The sequence below is a fragment of the Notamacropus eugenii genome, chromosome 2 (genome assembly GCF_028372415.1).
Source record: "Notamacropus eugenii isolate mMacEug1 chromosome 2, mMacEug1.pri_v2, whole genome shotgun sequence".
NCBI classification, from domain to species: Eukaryota; Metazoa; Chordata; class Mammalia; order Diprotodontia; family Macropodidae; genus Notamacropus; species Notamacropus eugenii.
Window position 1 is genome coordinate 123,098,013 of NC_092873.1, and position 18,899 is coordinate 123,116,911.

Here is an 18,899-nt window from a genome sequence, read left to right on the forward strand (position 1 = left end):
TCATTCTTACAGGAAAACCTTTCCTCTTTTTTTGTTTACTTCATATCTTTAATTCTATACCAACCCCCTTGTTTGCCTCCTGATATGATTCTTTGAGTTATCCTAAATTTCCCAGCTGAAAATCATCTTCCTCCAACAGTTCTGACCATGTATCTCTTCTGAGCCCTCCACTGTCTCACCTCAATTCTACATGTTAATTTCTAATGTTCAGTTCAACTTCATGGGCCTGTTAAGTTCCCTCCCTGTTTTTTTTTCTCTGTGTCTATCCTCTTGCCCTCATTTAGTATATTAGTTAATAAAAACTACTCAACTATTTTTTTTAATTTTGTTCACTATGAATGCAGCACTGTCTTCAATGCTTAAAAACTTAATCAATTTCTAACCCACGATTTTCTTGCCATCTGCCTTTGCTCATTCATGTTACAGCTATACCCCACATACTTAGGACAGAAAAATTAATGCATGTCTTATTTTCTTGTGTTTTTCTAAGTTGTGACCATTAATTTTATCAAATTTTAACACAAGATAAAAAGCAATTATAAATAACTAATAAAAGTGACACAAATACATAATACCCAAATTGATACCTAGATTATCTGTAGATCAGATATTCATTAAACTCAGCCTTCTAGATCATTTCTCCAACTGAAGATGTATGGGAAGGAAGAACCTATGCATGTCCAAAACAGCCACTCCCAAATCATCTTTGGCTACTATTCACAGCCATATTAAACCTATTTTTAGCATAATGCTTTTTAACACAGTTTAACATCTCAAATTATCCTTTGCTGTTCCCCCACCAAGACATACACAATTGTATTAACTCTGTTTTAACATATAATTCTGAATACAGTTGATTATCTTGTTTCCCAGTCTCTATAGACTGGAAAGAAGAGAAAGCTAATAGTGAAAAAGGGACTGGCATAATGGAAGGGAATAGAAAAGGTGAAAAATTGACCCAGAAGAGCAATGTTTGGCAGGCTGAATGGCTCGATGGAAAAAGGAAGATTTCTACAGTCAGATAATCTAGGTTCAAATCCTGGTTCTGACACCTACTGTCTGCATGACTTTGGACAAGTCATAACTTCTTTGCATCAGTTTCCTCATGCCAAAAATGAGAGAATTGAACTCAGTGACTCCTCAGAAACCTTCTAGCTCTAGAACTATGCTCCTATAGTAACTGTTCTAGTACACATTATAACGTACTTATGATGTTAATAGTGAGGGCTAGTAAGTGAATTTTTTTTAGAGTGGTCTTAATTGTATAGACGGCTGCTGAGATCCCTTATACCTGTTAAATTCTATAATTCTGTGACTGGGGGGACACCAAGAATAGGTTATGTTCTATAACAAGTTTAGCAGATGTAGCCTGGAAAAAAGGATAAAGAGCTATCCTTAGAAAAGGAGGAGCTGTGTTCAGGTACCACCTAAGCCACATGCTGGCTGTGTGACCTTTAAAATTCATTTAGGTTCTCCATGTTCTAGGCAACCCTCGAAGACCATAAGCTGCAAAGAATTATTGGTCCACATTACTAGGAGGAATTGCCTCATTGGGAGGCCTCTTATATTTTAAAAGTTAGAAAAATATACAGTGTATTTTAGAGAAATCTCTATTACAGATGGGTAAATTAAAATAAAAGATTTGACACGAAGGCATAAGCTTCATTTATCTACAAAATGCATTTATACAGTATACCTCATTCCTTCTATTTACATAGTATGCTTCATTCCTTCACAAGCCTGATAAATGAAGTGTTGCTGCCTAAACAGCATGTCAACTCAATCCTTGTGAGATATGTGTGTGGGATATAGGCATCATATGGCCTAGGGAATCTGCTTGATAAAAGGAGAAGTTATATTGTTTAGCCCTTAGAGAAATTAATATTACTTACAGCATGATGAAAACCTTGAAGATTAGGAGTGAGCACAGGATAGCAAACACCAGGGTACTGATAGATGCCTTTCATTACTTCGGTATGATCTGCCATCTTCAACATATAATAAAGAATATGTTTTATTTTTATTGCAAAACATGATTTTATATTTATCATAAATAATGATAATAATTCATACTTTTTATTATTTGTACATAGGCCATGAAAATCAAACATCCCTGTAATATCTAAAAACATACAAAAAGCCCATCATTTTTGCAGAGGTATCAAACTCCCAGCTGGGAAAACTGCAGAGCATAGCCAGAATTGGATTAAAATGTAGTAGAAATGTTTAACAAAATAAATAAAAATTTAATACAAATAGTAACATAAAACAGATAACATATTAATTTGTGGTTTTGTAAGTCAACATGTGACCCACAAGTATCCATTTCTATTTGAATTTAACACAAATGGTTAGGACTCCAATAAAAATAGGCTTGAGGACTTTAGAGGTAATATTAATATCAGAATATAAACCCACCAGACTACTTTGAATCAGGTGCACAGGTACAGAATGTTCTTCAGAATCACAGCATCAAATATTAATGAAGGGAAAGGACCTTAACGGACATCGAGTTGGAAACTCTTGTTTGAGATTGCTAAAGCACTGAAAGAGGAATTGCAGTCAATGTCTATTAGCAAGTCAATTCCTTGCTAATACTAACCTCTAGTTTCTTTTGACTATTTTTATTTGTTGATATAAAAATACAGTATTCAAATGTACTACCAATCATTCTCCATCTATGATTTTATTTTTTGCTGTTCAGATCAACAATTTTTAAGGGTACGGGAAGCTCTTCTGCAAATGAATACCTTCGGCCAAGGTATTTTGACATCTTAGATTGCTTCTTGTGGCACTGAGTTCAGTGACATACATGAGTTCACATAGCCAGTAAGTGACAAAGGTAGGAACTAAACTACAGTCTTCTTGGTTCCAGGACAATGTTTTCTACTAAAGTTTAGTGTTTTTCAGGTTACTTTAAATATCTACTATTATCTTCTATAAGCATAGGTAAAATAAATGAAAAACGATATGTGAAAGCTTATACAAGATGTAATTTGTCCATATCAAGTGTAAAGAAATAAAAAAGAAAACACTTATTAAGATTTTACTATGCACAAATCACTATGTAAAGTACTGGAGATGAGACAGACAGACAGACAGACAGACACAGACAGAGAGAGAAAGAGAGAGGAGAAGAAGATGACAACGATGATGAAGAAGAAGGAAAAGGAGGAGGAGAAGGAAAAGAAGAAAGAGGAGGAGGAGGAGAACGAGGAGGAAAGAGAGAAAGAAAAAAGGGAGGGAGAGTAAGAGAATGGAAGGAGGAAGGAAGAAAAGAAGGAAGGAGGAAGAGAAGTAAATCAGACATTCTCTTCTTTCAAATCACAGAGTTACATTCTAGTCACCGACACAACCACATGGAAAGTTTCAGCTGCATGTGACATGGAAAGGTCCCTTATCTTTAGCATGTAGTGGCAAAGCAAAGATTTTGTCCCTTTAATGTCATTTCCACTGATAAAATCCTATCACTTTCTGATGTTGAACCTTCTGACAATGTCAGATGGTGGCAAGAACTTTCTTTCCTGGGTCTTGGTAGCTGTGGCTGAAGCATTTACAGAAGTTGTTGGACTGCATATCCAGAGGGGTATCTTCCCAGGATGAAGGCTGCAAGTACTGTGTTGGATGCATTGATATTATTAAGTTTCTTGAGTTTAAAGTTTTTCACTATCTCCATCAGGGTCTGAAAGTAGATGGTGGTCCAAGTGGTAGTGGTGATTTGATTTGCATGGTATATGCTGCATCCTATCCTTCCCTAAGGATGTTTGGTCACTTGAGTTAGGCTAGCTTGCCCTCCCTATACTTGGCAGTTGGTGAGGATGGTTGGCCCTTCTCTACATCCGTTGTTTCCCTTAGACAATGGATGGGAGGGTTGGCCTTCCAGCAGAACTAGTGATCTTCATGGCAGAGGAGGTTACAGTCACTTCTACAATTCTTGTGCTTATCTGACTGTTGGTCTTCGTTACAGTTGGGCAGAAGCGATTGCTTCTGATGGAGAGGAAGATGGACTTATCTACAATTTCTACCCTTAATAAAAACTTCAGAATGCACTACTTCAGTTATCTATGGAAATTCAGGTACAGAGCATTGTACAACAGGATTTTTTTCATACCTAATCTCTAATTTCTTTGTATAATTTTATGTTTATATAAAAGCAAAATCTCTAAATTACAATATATGTTTATGCATATGTGTGTGTGTACAAGTAAATGTACATATATACACATATATATGTATATATTTGATTATATGCTCCTTGAGAATATGGACTGTCTTTTGCATCTTATTACAATGCATGGTACATAATAGATGCTTAAGAAATGTTTGTTAATTAATAAACATGTGCATATATATATGTGTGTATCTGTGATTTCAACTATTTTTTGGTCTGGGTCCATGATTTCAATGGTATACAGAGTTCCCCAATGAGGAAATTCCTACCAAAGCATGTCAGTAACTTCATCTGACAGAGACGTAGAAAGTTTTCCTGAAGCAATGTGAAATTAAGTGACTTGCTCTGGGTCATAGAGCTACTAAATGGGAAAGGCAAAAATGGAATATAAGTCTTCCGAACCCTGAAGCAAGATCTCTATCTGCCATACCACATTGACTCTCTTGGGAAAAGGAAAGGAAAAAAAAAGGAATAATGAAAGCACAACTTATCAGCATATTTTTTGAGAAAAAAAATTATTTTGCTGGAGAAAACACCACTCTATAGTCAGAAGCCATAGTTCATCTCCTGGCTCAGCCACTAACATCCTTGGAAAGTCAATTCACCTCTCCAAGCCTCTGTTTCTTTATCTTTAAAATTCTAGGTTTGGTTCAGATGAACTCCCAAATCCCTTCAACTTATCGAAATCTATGTTCCTATGGCAGCCAATCTGTAGTGAATATGAATGAATTCTCATCAGTGCTCAGACAAGGCCTCCTGTCCTCTCTTCTCCCCTCCCCTCATCTCTTTCCTTCTCCTCTCCTCTCTTCTTCCCTTACCTGAGGGTGTTCTGCCCAGAGGAAGATCATTTTGATGGCCAAAAGCTACCTAGTTAATTTGGGGTTTACCAGCTAGATTTCTTTCTCAAAGACCAAACCTTCAATCCAATTCACTTTGGATCTCATGGATTGGACAAGAATAGGTCTCTGTGCAAGCACCACTTAATGGTTATTTTGGAGGCCCTCCTGGCTCAGAGTGAACGTAAATAGGACTGTTTCTCTTTTGCTCAGCAATGTTGAAGGTTTTCCCCTCCCAGTTTGACTTTTTTTTAATTAAAGGGAGTATGCTTGCTTCACTTCCTAAAGAGGCCTGTTCACTAAATACGGATTGCCTCACTCAGAATAAGAACCTGAACAGACGTTAGCTTAAAAGGGCCAAGGACTCCCTCTGCATCCAGGACCATCTCCAGTCATCTTGAGGAATATCTGGCCACTGGACCCAGATGGCTCTGGAGGAGAATGCGAAGTTCATGACTTTGCACAGCCCTCCCTCACTCAAATCAAAGTCAACTGCAAATCATGTCATCATTCTCCCTAATGCCACGGTCCTCTTAGAGAACAAAGGACAAATCGCAATCCGTAAAATTATTATAGGATCTTACAACTCAAACAAATACAGGTTCTAGAATACACAATGGAAAAACCTGACATATTCATTATGAATAATTCCTTGAATCAATGTAAAAGCTAGTTTACTTGGCACAAAAGAAAGCATTTACTAGTTAATTTAGTTAATATCATGTCCACTATGTATGATAAAATCCCATGGACATAAATGTGAGAACCTAATAAAAGTAATATATTATATCATGTCCTTAAGCAGCTCAAGTGCCCACTGTAAATAACAATTTTTCGCATGAATTCTGGCTCCTGGGGTACATTCTACAAGACAATAGAAATACTTGGGTATTAAAAAAATACAGCAATCCTGTATCATCCCACCATCAAGTGGCTTGGTGGTCACTTAGTTTTGCTCTAATAATATTCAAAACATAATGAGTTAAATAACAAAATCTGAAATTCAGACATGAAAAGGCTAATAAAGTGATTAATCTCTCAATCATATCTTTATGTATGTTTCATGCTGCCTACACAAATCTCATTGTATTCTACTTCATATATGTTGTGCTCTTCCAATTCCCCCCAAAATACTTTCCCTTTCTTTCTTAAAAAAATGTCCGTTTTTAAAGTATTTCTCTCTCTCATTTAACTCTAAGCCTATATGACCTCAATCAATCAATATCTACTGAAAAACCCGTTATGTGACTATTCTATATAAAATATTCACAGTTGCTTACTTTGTGAAAGTACAAACCTACTAACAGTTTACGTCTGATAATCAGAGAAAAGTTAACTAAAGTACTGTATACTGATATAATGGAATATTATGGTACAACACAAATGTTAACTATGAAACATACAAATAAGTATGAAAATATTCATACAAAATGAAGAATGATATGAAAAGCAGCATAAGTATATTAACTTTCACACTGATTACAACTATGTAAAAAATCAAACGTGTAGGGGACCAGTAAAGATGGCCAAATTGGATGCAGTAATATAGCCCAATTCACCTGCAAAACTACTAATCCACACAGACCTAGAAAATGCACCAAACTTTATTGTGATTGCCAAATTCAAGAAAAGAACTTAAAAGAAGTATTTTTTTTAAGTGCAGGAAGAGATGTAGAATCTGGCATCAAGAACTCTGATTTTGTACCAGGAGAAGGAACAAGTATCAAATGTCAGCTCTGTCACTCATACCCCAAGGCTAGGTGGCAGATCCAATAAACAATGGAAGTAACTTGGAGGAAAGGAAGTTACCTATATATGTTTTGATCCAGAAATACCACTACTAGCTCTATTTCCAAAGAGGATTAGTGAAAAAGGAAAAGAATCTACATGCTCTAAAATATTGATAGCAGGTCTCTTTGTGGTGGCAAAGAACTGGAAATTATAGAGATGTCCATGATTTGGCAAATGGTTAAACAAGCTGGGATACGTGATAGTGATGGAATACTACTGTGCTATATGTATTTCACTTAATAGGAAAATAAGCAAAAATAAACTCTAACAACAGAGAGACCATGAGTAGGGGTTTAAAAGGAAATAAATAAATAAACAGTAAAAACCTATGATTGGGTTTTGGGTTAAGGAAAAAGAAAATGGGCAGGAGAATATTTAAACTAGAGAACTGCTACACATTCCTTGCTCACCACTTTCTTTATCTTGATAAACAGGAGGAATAAAACAAAGTGGGAAAAGTAATGAAAATAAGATGGAGGGAAAACACACTTACTGATAACTGTGAATGTGACAAACTCACCCATAAAATGGAGGAGGGCAGCAGAATGTATTAGAAAGCAGAAGTCAAGTGATAGATAAATGACAGAAAGAGATATGGAAATGTGTATATATTTGTCAGCAGGGGAATATATATTGTTTACAAGAAACATATTTGAAAACAAAATAGATTCACATGGTTAAAATAAGGGAATAAAACAAAATCTGTAATTCAGCTAGAGTCAGAAAGACAGGGGCAGAAAATATAATTATAAATTTAAAAAAAGACAAGATAACAGCAAAAAAATTAGATTTAGTTAAAACATTTCAAAACAGAAACTACATTATGCTGGAAGTTACTAGAGACGACAAGGATATTAAAAATAGATGGACTAAAGTGCTTGCACATATTCAGTATAATAATGTCACTGACCATTTCAAAATATGATGCCAAGTCCTGAGGACAATATCCCAGATGTGGTCTGACCCCTGAAGAATATGGTGGCAAGAAGTAAAGACAATATTTCAGATTTGTTCTTACTCTTAAAGAGTATAGTTGAATTATTATCTTCCTACTTGATGACTGAATACTTTGGTCCCATATTTTTCTTGACACAATGCCTACAATTCATCTTTTTTTGCTAAATGTTCTCCTCTTTTTATTAATGAGTGGCTTCAAGTTTCCCAATTATAACATATGGGATTTTACCTACAGATCCATTTTTTTGCATTATATTTTTATATTCTCTTCTCTGGCATTTTACAACTGGATAATCTTGTGTTATTCAAATTTCCTTTGCCTCCTATTTGAAGATCATTCTCCTAGCCTCTTGCACTATTTGTTGTTCATCTTTAAATTGTTAAAGGAATAAATAACTTTGAATTTGATCTTTCCCTAGTAGCAACCTACTGATCCACCTGAACAGTGCTTGTTATGTATATTTAGAAGTTCTAGACATTTTGCTTCTATTATTTCCTGAATCATGGTATTCAGCTGTATCATTTTTATCATCATTAATCATGCTCTCTGGCATGACTGGCTCTGTGCATCCTGTACTCAATGTCATTTACTCTGAAAAAAATAAATAAATAAACATTCCCAGTTCTCTTAACCCAACTTTATTTTACATGTATTCCGGTATACGCAAGTTGGTATATGTAATTCATGTTATTTAATTTTGTTACCTTTTGAATAGCTTATATTAAATTTTCCTCCAGTATTTTTTTTTCCTTTTCTGGAAACATGTACTTTATTTCTTTAGAGAGATTGTATCATACATTCAATTTTCCCCAATGTGTCTAGTATATTTTTGGTAATTGTACATTGAACACCTTAACTTCAGAATTTTCATTTCTAATTTCTTTCTTTATCAGTTTTATTTTTTATTGAGGTATTATGAACTTTGCTATTGTTCTATCCTCTCTGAAGATAAATATGAGATGAGAATGAGGATGAGACAAAATTCAAGTCCTACTGTTCCCCTTAATTCTAATACCTTAACCTTACTGATTTTTTTCATTTTATCTTGAATATAATTTTTTTACATAATAGTTTACATCAGATTGTTAGCTCTTTGTGAGCAAGGATTATCTTGTGCTTTTCTTTAATTCACCAGTGTTTAGTATAATGTGTGGCACTTAGCAGATGCTTAATAAATGTTGTTAAATGTTATTAATTATTGGCTCACTTTCCTACATTTCAAATTTTTGAGAGTTTTGTATTCTTTTTGATATTTAAATTATTCTTCCTTCAGTTGTTAAGATCATCTCTGATCTTATGCAACTGGCATTTACTGAAGCTTTTTTCCCTTCATAACTTTGATGTTCTCACCATTTTTCTTCTATTCCTATGATAATTTCTCGGTCATCCTCCTTTGCTGATGAACAGACTACTAAGTTTGTGCTATAAGGCTACTTAAGCTTTTTCATACTGACAGCTACTCTGTTTGACTAGTTCCCCACTCTGAATAACTTCTGGTGGGACAGCACTGATATCAAATGAGAGTGATTTGCCATTACCTCAGGTTTGTCATAGCCAATAATTATGGCACCCCACCTGATTCTTCCATTTAGTTTCCTTAATGTGGCTGTGCAAAATCAGAATCTACAACTTCTTTCAGCATGACTGAAGGTTTGAGAAGTCCCTACCCGAGGACTAGGTCAGAGGAAGCAAAATTTTTCATGTTCACATTTTCTCTGCTGGTCGCTCCCTTCATTCAAGTGGCTAGGCAGAAATTGGCATCTGGTACTTTTTATAAGACGGAAAGGTAAGTATAGTATGTGGGTAGGGGATTTGAATGTGCTACAATTATTCTATATATAACATGTGTCTTCTATTGGGATGGAGTTGGAAAGTTAAGCACATTTGGGAAAAGTGACAAATTTGCTAATCACCAATAATGCTATTTTTCATATCTGTAATCTCAACCCCTAATGGAGTATCTTTCACAAGGCCAATGTTTAACAAATGTTTGCTGAATATTTGTCTGAGCTGTTGAATTAACATAGAAAAAAACAATATCCATTGTTTTTCTTTAATAAATTAGATAAATTTAACATCAATATCAGTAGTAGAATGGCAGTATTAACCACTCCTTCCACATTGAAAAGAGAGTATTGCAATCTATTTCCAAATGTCAATCATGTCTTTAAGAAAAGTAGACATGATTCTTTACCAATGCTCTAATAACCTATTTAAATTTAGGTAATTTTGCATGCATATGTCTTTCTTGCCCTAATAAAAAATAGTTTTCATGCAAAAATTTATTGATGTTTAAAAGAATTAAACATGTGCAAAGATTAGAATGAGAAAGTATTTCATAGTACCTCACAAATCATTTATTCATCTTTGAGTTTGAATGAAACACTGGCAGTCAATCACTAGATGACATAAAGGCCAAAGGGGAAATTCAAATCCAAATGCAAGTATTGAGACTCAGATTTCTACAAAGGGATATTTCATTCTACACCCTACTCAGTCAAATCTTGTTTATTATGTCTTCATGAAGAACATGATGGACTAAATGAACAGAGTTGTCTCTTCTGGGAAAGAATGACAGCATCCAAAAGGCAAATTTGGAAGAGGTATTTCACTGGGATTAGAAAATAAGCAGAGCTGATAGTAACCAAATTACCACATCATAAAGGCTGAACTCTGATAACCGCTGAAGATACCCTAATAGAATTATAATAACTATGTTAACTATGAGATTCTATCCCAGGATCCAACCACACTTACTGTTTTTCTTCTAAAATAGCTGTATTATAGCAGATGCAATACATAATTATGTTCAGGCTTAATGTAGGCAATAAAAGCAAGCAATTTCAAGAGTCTTAGGATGTCCTGATAGGATATAATTTTATTACAATGCCTAAATAAAGCAGGTTTCAATTAGGGACATAAAATCCTGGTTTTACAATTTCTTGCTTTTGTGGGTTTACGTTATGCTTCAATCTTGATGTTATTTTAATGGCTTAAGTTTAACTATTATTTAAACAATAATGAAACTATGGCCCTACAGAACTCTATTTTGATGTTTAAGCATAGCTTCTCTACATCTGCTTTGATTTACCCAGTTTTTAACTTTTTGTGTGGAGTTTTCATTTGGGATCATAAAACATTCCACATAATTTAGTCCATAATATGTTTTGCCATCATCTTAAAATTACAATGTCTTCTTCATTACAATGCTATTGACTTTACACACTGTGCAAAGAGACTATACAGATCAGATTGCTATATCCCAACAAACTCCGAAAGGTCTTAGTGTAGGATTGAGAATGACTTTATCCATGCTTAGTCCCCAGATATGAACCACAGCCTGACCAATTTAGTCACTTTAGTCATTTTCATTAATATCAAGTGTCATAGACAAAATATTGTACCACACTGTGAATAGGTTAGTAAGGTATCTTGAAGGACTTAACTTATTTATCTTCCTATGTTTAAAGTGAATAGAAAATACAAGCCTACACAATGTTTCAGCACATTTGAATGTCTAAACTTTCAACAGAGTTTGATATATCTTCAGTAGTCTTGCATTATCTAGATATTTTACCCATTTCTATATCATATACTTTGTGCATCACATGTCTCTGTACTACCCCATGGTATTTTCCAACTGTTTAATTTTGATAACATTTTATTTTTACAACTATATGTAAAAACAACTTTAAACACCGTTGTTTTTTTTAGTTTTGGGTTCCAAATTCTCTTGCTCACTCCTTAACTTTACCCTTCTTGATAGTAATTTTATATACGTTATACATGTGCAACTATACAAAATGCATTTCCATATTGGTCATGTTTTGAAAGAAAATACAAACCAACACACACACATAAGAAAGAGAAAAATTGTATGCTTTGATCATTCAGACTTAAAAATTTTTTAAAGTTGTATAGCATGTTTTGTTTTTTTTTAAATCAGGAATCCTTCAGAATTGTCTTGGATCAATGTATAGTTGAGAATAGCTAAGTGATTTACGGCTGTTCATCATACCGTTACTCTATATAATGTTCTACTCGTTCTGCTCACTTTAATCTGCATAAATTCAGGTAAGTCTTTCCACATTTTTCTGAAAGTATCCTGCTCATCATCTCTTTCAGTACAACAGTATTCCCTTACATTCATACACTCAGCCATTCTTCAATTAATGGGTATCTCTTCAATTTCCATTCTTTGCCACCATAAATATTTTTGAACAAATAGATTCTTTTTCTATCTCTGTAGTCTATAGACCTAGTAGTGGTACTTCTGGATAAAAGTATTCAGATCGATAGACTTTGGGGAATATTTCCAAATTGTTCTCCAGAAACAGCTGATTAATTCACAATTCCACAAACACTGCATTTTTGTCACAATTTTCCCACATCCCTTCCAACATTTATCATTTTCTTGTTTGTGTCATATTAATTAAACTGATAAAGTATGAGATAGCATCTCAGAGCTGTTTTAATTTGTATTTCTCTAATTAATAGTGATTTAAAACACATTCTCATATGACTATAGATAGCACTGATTTCTTCATCTGAAAACTGCTTTATTATATTATGTGATCACTTATATATTGGGGAATGATTTGTATCATAAATTTGACTCAGTTATCTATATTTTTGAGAAATGAGGTCTTTATCAGACACATTTGCCATAATTTTTTTCTCCCAGTTTTCTGCCTTCCTTCTAATCCTGGTTGTATTGGTTTTGTTTGTGTAAAAACTTGTTTTTTTCATTTAATGCAATTAAACGTACCCATTTTACATCTCATAATGCTTTCTTTCTCTTGTTTGGTCATCATTTCTTCTCTTATCCATGGAAATGACAGCTAAACTACTCCATGTTCTCCCAACTTGCTAATGGTATCATCCTTTATGTCTAAATCAGGCTCCTATTTTGATCTCATCCTAGTATATAGTGTGAGATATTGGTCTATACCTCATTTCTGCCAAAGAGTTTTGTCAAATAGTAAGTGGCTCTCCTAAGATCTTAGATCCTTTGGCTTATCAAAGACTAGGCTACTATTGTCATTTACTAGGGTATCCATTTCACTTCCTAGACTGTAAAGAGGTAAGTTCCTTGTGTCAAAGGATTATATTAAGAAAAAACTTGCTTTGTATCTTTCCACATACCTAGTTCAATGTTATAGATATGCTAGATATGTTTTCATTGAAACCAAGGGTGAAGCAAGGATGCCCATTATCAGCACTATTATTCAATATTGTACTAGAAATGCTAGCTGTAGTAATAAGAGAAGAAAAAGAAATTGAAAGAACTAGAAATGGCAATGAGGAAGCAAAACTATTACCCCTTGCAAATGATATGATTTAAACTTACAGAATCCTAGATAATCAACTAAAAAACTAGTTGAAAAATTACCAAATTTAGCAAAGTTGTAATATAATATATAAAACAAAACCACATAAATCATTAGCATTTCTATATATTACCCAGAAATTCCAGCAGGCAGAGATAGAAAACTAAATTCCATTTAAAATAACTGTAGGCAATATAAATTACTTGGAAATTTACCAACTAAGTAAAACCTAGAAACTATATGAATACAGTTACAAAACACTTATCCCACAAATAAAGTCAGATCTAAGCAAATGGAAAAATATTAATTGCTCACGAATAGGCTGAGCCAATATAATAAAAATGACAAATCTACTTAAATTAATCTACTTATTAAGTGCCATAACAAACTGCCAAAAACCACTTTATAGAGCTAGAAAAATAATTACAAAATTCATCTGGAAGAACAAAAGGTCAAGAATATCAAGGGAAGTAATTTTTAAAAATGTGAAGAAAGCCAAGTTGTACCAAATCTCAAACTGTATTATAAAGCAGTAACCTTCAATACAATCTGATACTGGCTAAGAAATAGAGTTGTGGATCAGTGCAACAGATTAGGTACACTATAAGACAGAAGAAGAGATATAGAGAATTATGAGACAGAAAATGCACAGATTTCATTATAGTAAAGTAAAAAGGTTTTATACAAACAAAACCAATGCAGCCAAAATTATAAGGAAAGCAGAAACTACTGCAAGTATCTCTGACAAAGGCCTCATTTCTCAAATCTATAGAGAAATGAGTCAAATTTATAAGAATACAAGTCTTTTCCCAACTGATAAATGGTCAAAGAATATGAACAGGTAGTTTTCAGAAAAAAGAAATCAAAGTTATCTATAGTTATGTGAGTGGAAAAAAAATCTCTAAATCACTATCCCTTAGTAGGCAAATTAAAATCAATCTGAAGTACCACCTTGCACCTATCAGATTGGCTAACATGACAGAATATGAAAATGACAAATTCCGGAGGGGGTGTAAAGCAACTGGGATACCAGTGCACTACTGTTAGAATTATGAACTGACCCAGTCATTCTGGAGAGCAATGTGGAACTTTATCCAAAAGTCTATAAAACTATGCATACCTTTTGATCCAGAAATACTGCTTCTAGGTCTGTATCTCAAAGAGATAAATGGGTGGGGTGGGAAGCACCTATTTGTACTAGGGTATTTATAGCAGCTCTTGTTGTGGTGGCAAAGAATTAGAAATTGAAGGGAAGTCTGTCAGTTCAGGAATGGCTCAACAAGTTGTGGTAAATTATTGTGTAATGGAAGATCTTCCCTGCCCCTTAATAGGCCCATGGGATCTGTTATGACCTGAGCTGCTTGGAGCTTGAGTCACATAGCACAGTGGGAAGAGCTTGCCAAATGGGTGGAGCAGAAAGGGTGGAGCAGGAAGAAAGAGTGAGGCAGAGCAGGTAGTGAGTGAGAGAGGGAGGAATTTGCCTCCTTTGTTTGTGAAGAAGCCTAATGGAGGGCAGGCTTGGGGATGAGGCTGCTCCCTGTAATTGTAATGTGTATAAACTCACTTGTTACCATAGTGGAATTGGCTTTCTGGTATCTAAATAAATATTTTGGTTTCATCTTTGAGGAAGAGGGTTTATATTCTGTGAATTTATCTTGGAAATATATATGCATATCCATAGAGGCTGTTATGGGTATCTCATTGGTATGACAGATTGTGATAGAATATTATTTTGCTATAAGAAACGATGAGCAGGTAGATTTCAGAAAAATCTGGAAAGACTTAGATGAGCTGATTCAAAGTGAAGTGAGCAGAACCAGGAGAACACTGTACACATTAATAGCAATATTGTATGATGAACAAATGTGAATGATTTAGACATTTTCAGCAATACAAGAGAAGACAATCCCAAATACTATCTGCCTCCAGAGAAATAACTGATGGAGTCTGAATATAGACCAAAACATACTATTTTTACTTACTTTTTTTCATCAAAATGATTAATATGGAAATATGTTTTACATGATTGCTCCTTTATAAGTTATATCAGATTACTTACCATCTCAGTGTAGGGAAGGGAGAGACAGGAAGGGAGAAAATTTGTAACTCAAAATTTTTTAAAAATGAGTGTTAAAAAAATTAAATATAATTGGGGGAAAAATATTATTTTAAAAAAGACAGAATTAGGTCCACAGTATAGAGTACTTAATAAATACCATTTTTGACTTGACTAGGTTTGATTCACTGTTTGGATACTACATGACAATACCTTCATTACCTTTCCCACTTATACCAGTATGTCAGTTTCTCTTTAGAAGATTCCAAATATAAGAATTAAAAAATAACTTGGAGATTATCTATTCCAAATCCCATCTAGTATAGTTATATCATAAGATCTTAGTTTTAGAAGTGGACTTGACAATACCCTTAACAAATGGTCAGTTTGTCACTGTTTGAATATTACCTATAAAGTAATACCTAAAAAAAAAAAAAAAAAACCCAGCTCATTTCATCGTTACACAGATCTAATTGTTAGGCAATCAATTCCATTTTATATTGAGCCAACTCTGTCTGCTTTTAACTTCCAGACACTTTTCCTATTTCTAAGCTTTGGGTACACAACAACAACAAAAAACAGTCCAGTCCCTCTTCCATATGACAGCCTTTCAAATATGATTTAATTACTAACAGGATACAGTAATGATGATAAAATGTACTCAAAAGGTCACATTTTGTGAATTAAATAAAATATGCTTCAATATATTTTCCAAGTTTCCCTATGCAAGATTTTTCCCTTAAGACAATTTTTACAGATGTCTCTTTTCCACATTATTCTCTGAATCCTTAAACTCTTGAATGTCATGTTTGAACCTAAAACTATGATGACAGAACCATAAATGGGTAGAAGTGAATTTTCAGCAAAATTTTTTTTTAAGACTTGTTTTGGTGAAATACTGGATCCTAGCTAATATGTATGATCTCTTATAGTGGGAGAAAGGGAAGGGATTCAATATTAAACCCTATTTATGACTGCCAAACTTACTGTTGAAAGGAAAATTCTTTGTTTAGGCTTTCACCCTGATTAATGAGGCAAAACTCAGGACAAAGGGAATTTAAAAGACTCACTGCTGGAGGTTATCAACAATGGCTTGGAGATGTGGCCAGGTTTAATGAATAATTCTTACAATTGGATAAAGACAATTCAGATAGGTCCAAGTCAGCAAAAAAGGGTGGACCCTTGCATTTCAGTTCCTCCCCTAGGTAGAGTACAAGACAATTTCCAGGCAGGGGGTAACCTGACAAATATCAGAGGAATAAACGATGTCTCTACCTAACATTGATTCACAAGCGCGTCCAGCCGCTAAGTCAGCATAACTTTCAATAATAGCACCAAGTTTTATTTAATTTTATTCCATTTCTATGGTTTGTGATAAAAGGTCCAAATTTATTTATGCCTTTCAACATGTACTGCTTTGAAATATTTACCATTTCCAATGAAAATGCTAATAAAGTAGGTTAATGTATATCCTGCCTACGGTATTTACACATAACGCATCTATTTCTTTTTCTTGTTGCTTAACAGCTAAGAGAATCAGAAAAGTTCCACAAAATTTTATGTATATACTGAACACAGAAAAAGGTCCATTACTTTATTAATGGCATGATACACATTTAGTCCACACATAATACACATATCAATATATAAATTCCACCCAAACATATTGATCACTTTATCATGTTGAGGTTAATGTTTTTTGTATTTTTAATTTTAGAAATTGCTAGTTAATACTTAAGAAGGATTATCTGAGCTAAATGAAAGACCTAAACTAAAGAAAGATGGTTTTAAGTATCTTCATCTGTAGAAATTTCAGGGCACTAATTGGTGTCCTCTCCTTCACTAGTACCAGAGGAGAAGGGGCAAAGTGAATTGATCAGTGGCAACAGAGAGACACAGCCTGTCAGGGAAGCTCACTGGCACAGTCTTGATTCATCAGGAATGAGGCTTGGAGGGACCAGGAAAGGATTCTGGAAAGATGGCAGAGTAGGTCAGAAAATTCCAAGCTCTCAAGATTTGTCCCCACAAAAGAAATAAAATAATGCCTCAGGGAGAATGAATAGCAGTAAAAATAAATAAGAGAAGAGGCAGAACAGGGGTCTTTCTGGGACAAACAGAGAAATCTGAAGAAAAATCCCAGACTGAGGTTTGATCTCTGTGAAGAGTAAACAACTCCAGGCTAGATCCACACAAACTACACATGGCAAATGTGTGATCTTTTATAGTGGGGTAAAGGGAAGGGATAAAATATTGAACCCTATTTATGAAAAACAAACATACTGTTGAAAGTTATTAGGTGGGTTGGAAGGAAGCCTCTGCCCTAGCCACAGGAACTTTTACCCCCAGGACAGAGTTGTGCATTTTAGCTAGGGAAAATCAAGGGAACCTCTGCTGACAAAGAATGCCAGACACAACTGGGCTTCAGAGATGCAGTCAGGGTGAGAACTAACTAGTACATGCCTGGTTAAGTGCTGAAGCAGCGAGGGCACTTATAGGAGGCGGGAGGTCTCCATTCTGGTTCCAGGTCAAAGGGAAAACTGAAGGAGGATTTGAAATCAGAGGCACCATCCACCATACTCTGAGACTAGACATGATTACAAAAAACTAAATTACCACAAAAAAAAATGTACAGGCAAAGGAGAAAGAATTCAACCATAGAGAGTTACTATGGGAACAGAGAAGACCAGGGTTCATCTTCAGGGAAGGATACTGAAGCAAAGAACCTCTCTTCTACCCCAAAGAGTAATGTCAAATGGCCACCTGCCCCAAAGAATTCATACAATAACTTTAAAAAGACTTTAAACTTTAAAAATCAAATGAGAGAAATTAAAGAAAAACTTTTAAAAAAATCTAAAAAAACCAAAATTATGAAAAGTCAACCAATTAGAAAAGGAGATCCAGAATCTTAAGGAATAAATAGAAAATCAGAATTGGCCAAGGGGAAGCCAACGAAGTTATGAGATATGAAGAAAATTAAAAAGACAAAAAATAAAGAATAAAAAAATAGAAGATAATGTGAAACATCTAATACAAAAAATGACTGATATAACAGAGTAATAAGAGAAAATATAAGAATAATCAGACTAACTGAAAGCTACGAGCAAGAAAAGAATCTTGATACAATAATACAAGAAATAATTAAATTGTCCTGAAGCAATAGAACAAGAGTAGAAAGTCAAAATAGAAAAAGAAATCACCAGTCACCTGAAAGAAATCCTATAAGGAAAACCTACAGGAATACTGTAGTCAAATTCTGAAACACCCAACTCAAGGATAAAGTATTATGAGAAGCAAGGGAAAAAAAGAATTTAAATATGACAGTGCCACAATTGGAATCACAGAAGACCTAGCAGTAGTGATAGTAAGAGATCACAGGTCTTAAAACACTATTGTGCTGTGTGGTTTGTCCTTCATTCTCAAACAAGACCATGACATCAGAGAGATGACATGACTTGCAATTGACTTTGAATGAGGTTCTCTTCAAGAATGAAGGACAAAACACAACCTGTCATTAGTCCAAGCTGCCTGAATGGGACCCAACTGGCCAGTTCCAGTTAAACAACTCAACTTTTCCCCTCTCTCCTCTCCTGTCCCTTTACCTGAGGGTGTTCTGCCCAAAGAAAGGTAAATTTGGATGGCAGAACGCCATCTAGTTAATTTGGGGTTTGCTGGCTAGATTTCTTTCTCAATGACCAAGCTGTAAAGCCAATTCACTTTGGATCCCATGGACTGGACAACAATACACCCATGGTTATTT

The 18,899-nt window shown here is 34.5% G+C and overlaps 1 protein-coding gene across 1 annotated transcript in view; it reads right to left on the reverse strand.

Annotated features, from left to right (window-relative positions):
* Positions 1-18,899, reverse strand: part of HMGCLL1 (3-hydroxy-3-methylglutaryl-CoA lyase like 1) — a 258,782-nt gene that overhangs the window by 134,810 nt on the left and 105,073 nt on the right. The window contains exon 4 of the mRNA XM_072642501.1: positions 1,893-1,988. Within this exon, the coding sequence (XP_072498602.1) occupies positions 1,893-1,988 (96 nt within the window). The remainder of the gene's footprint in view (positions 1-1,892; positions 1,989-18,899) is intronic.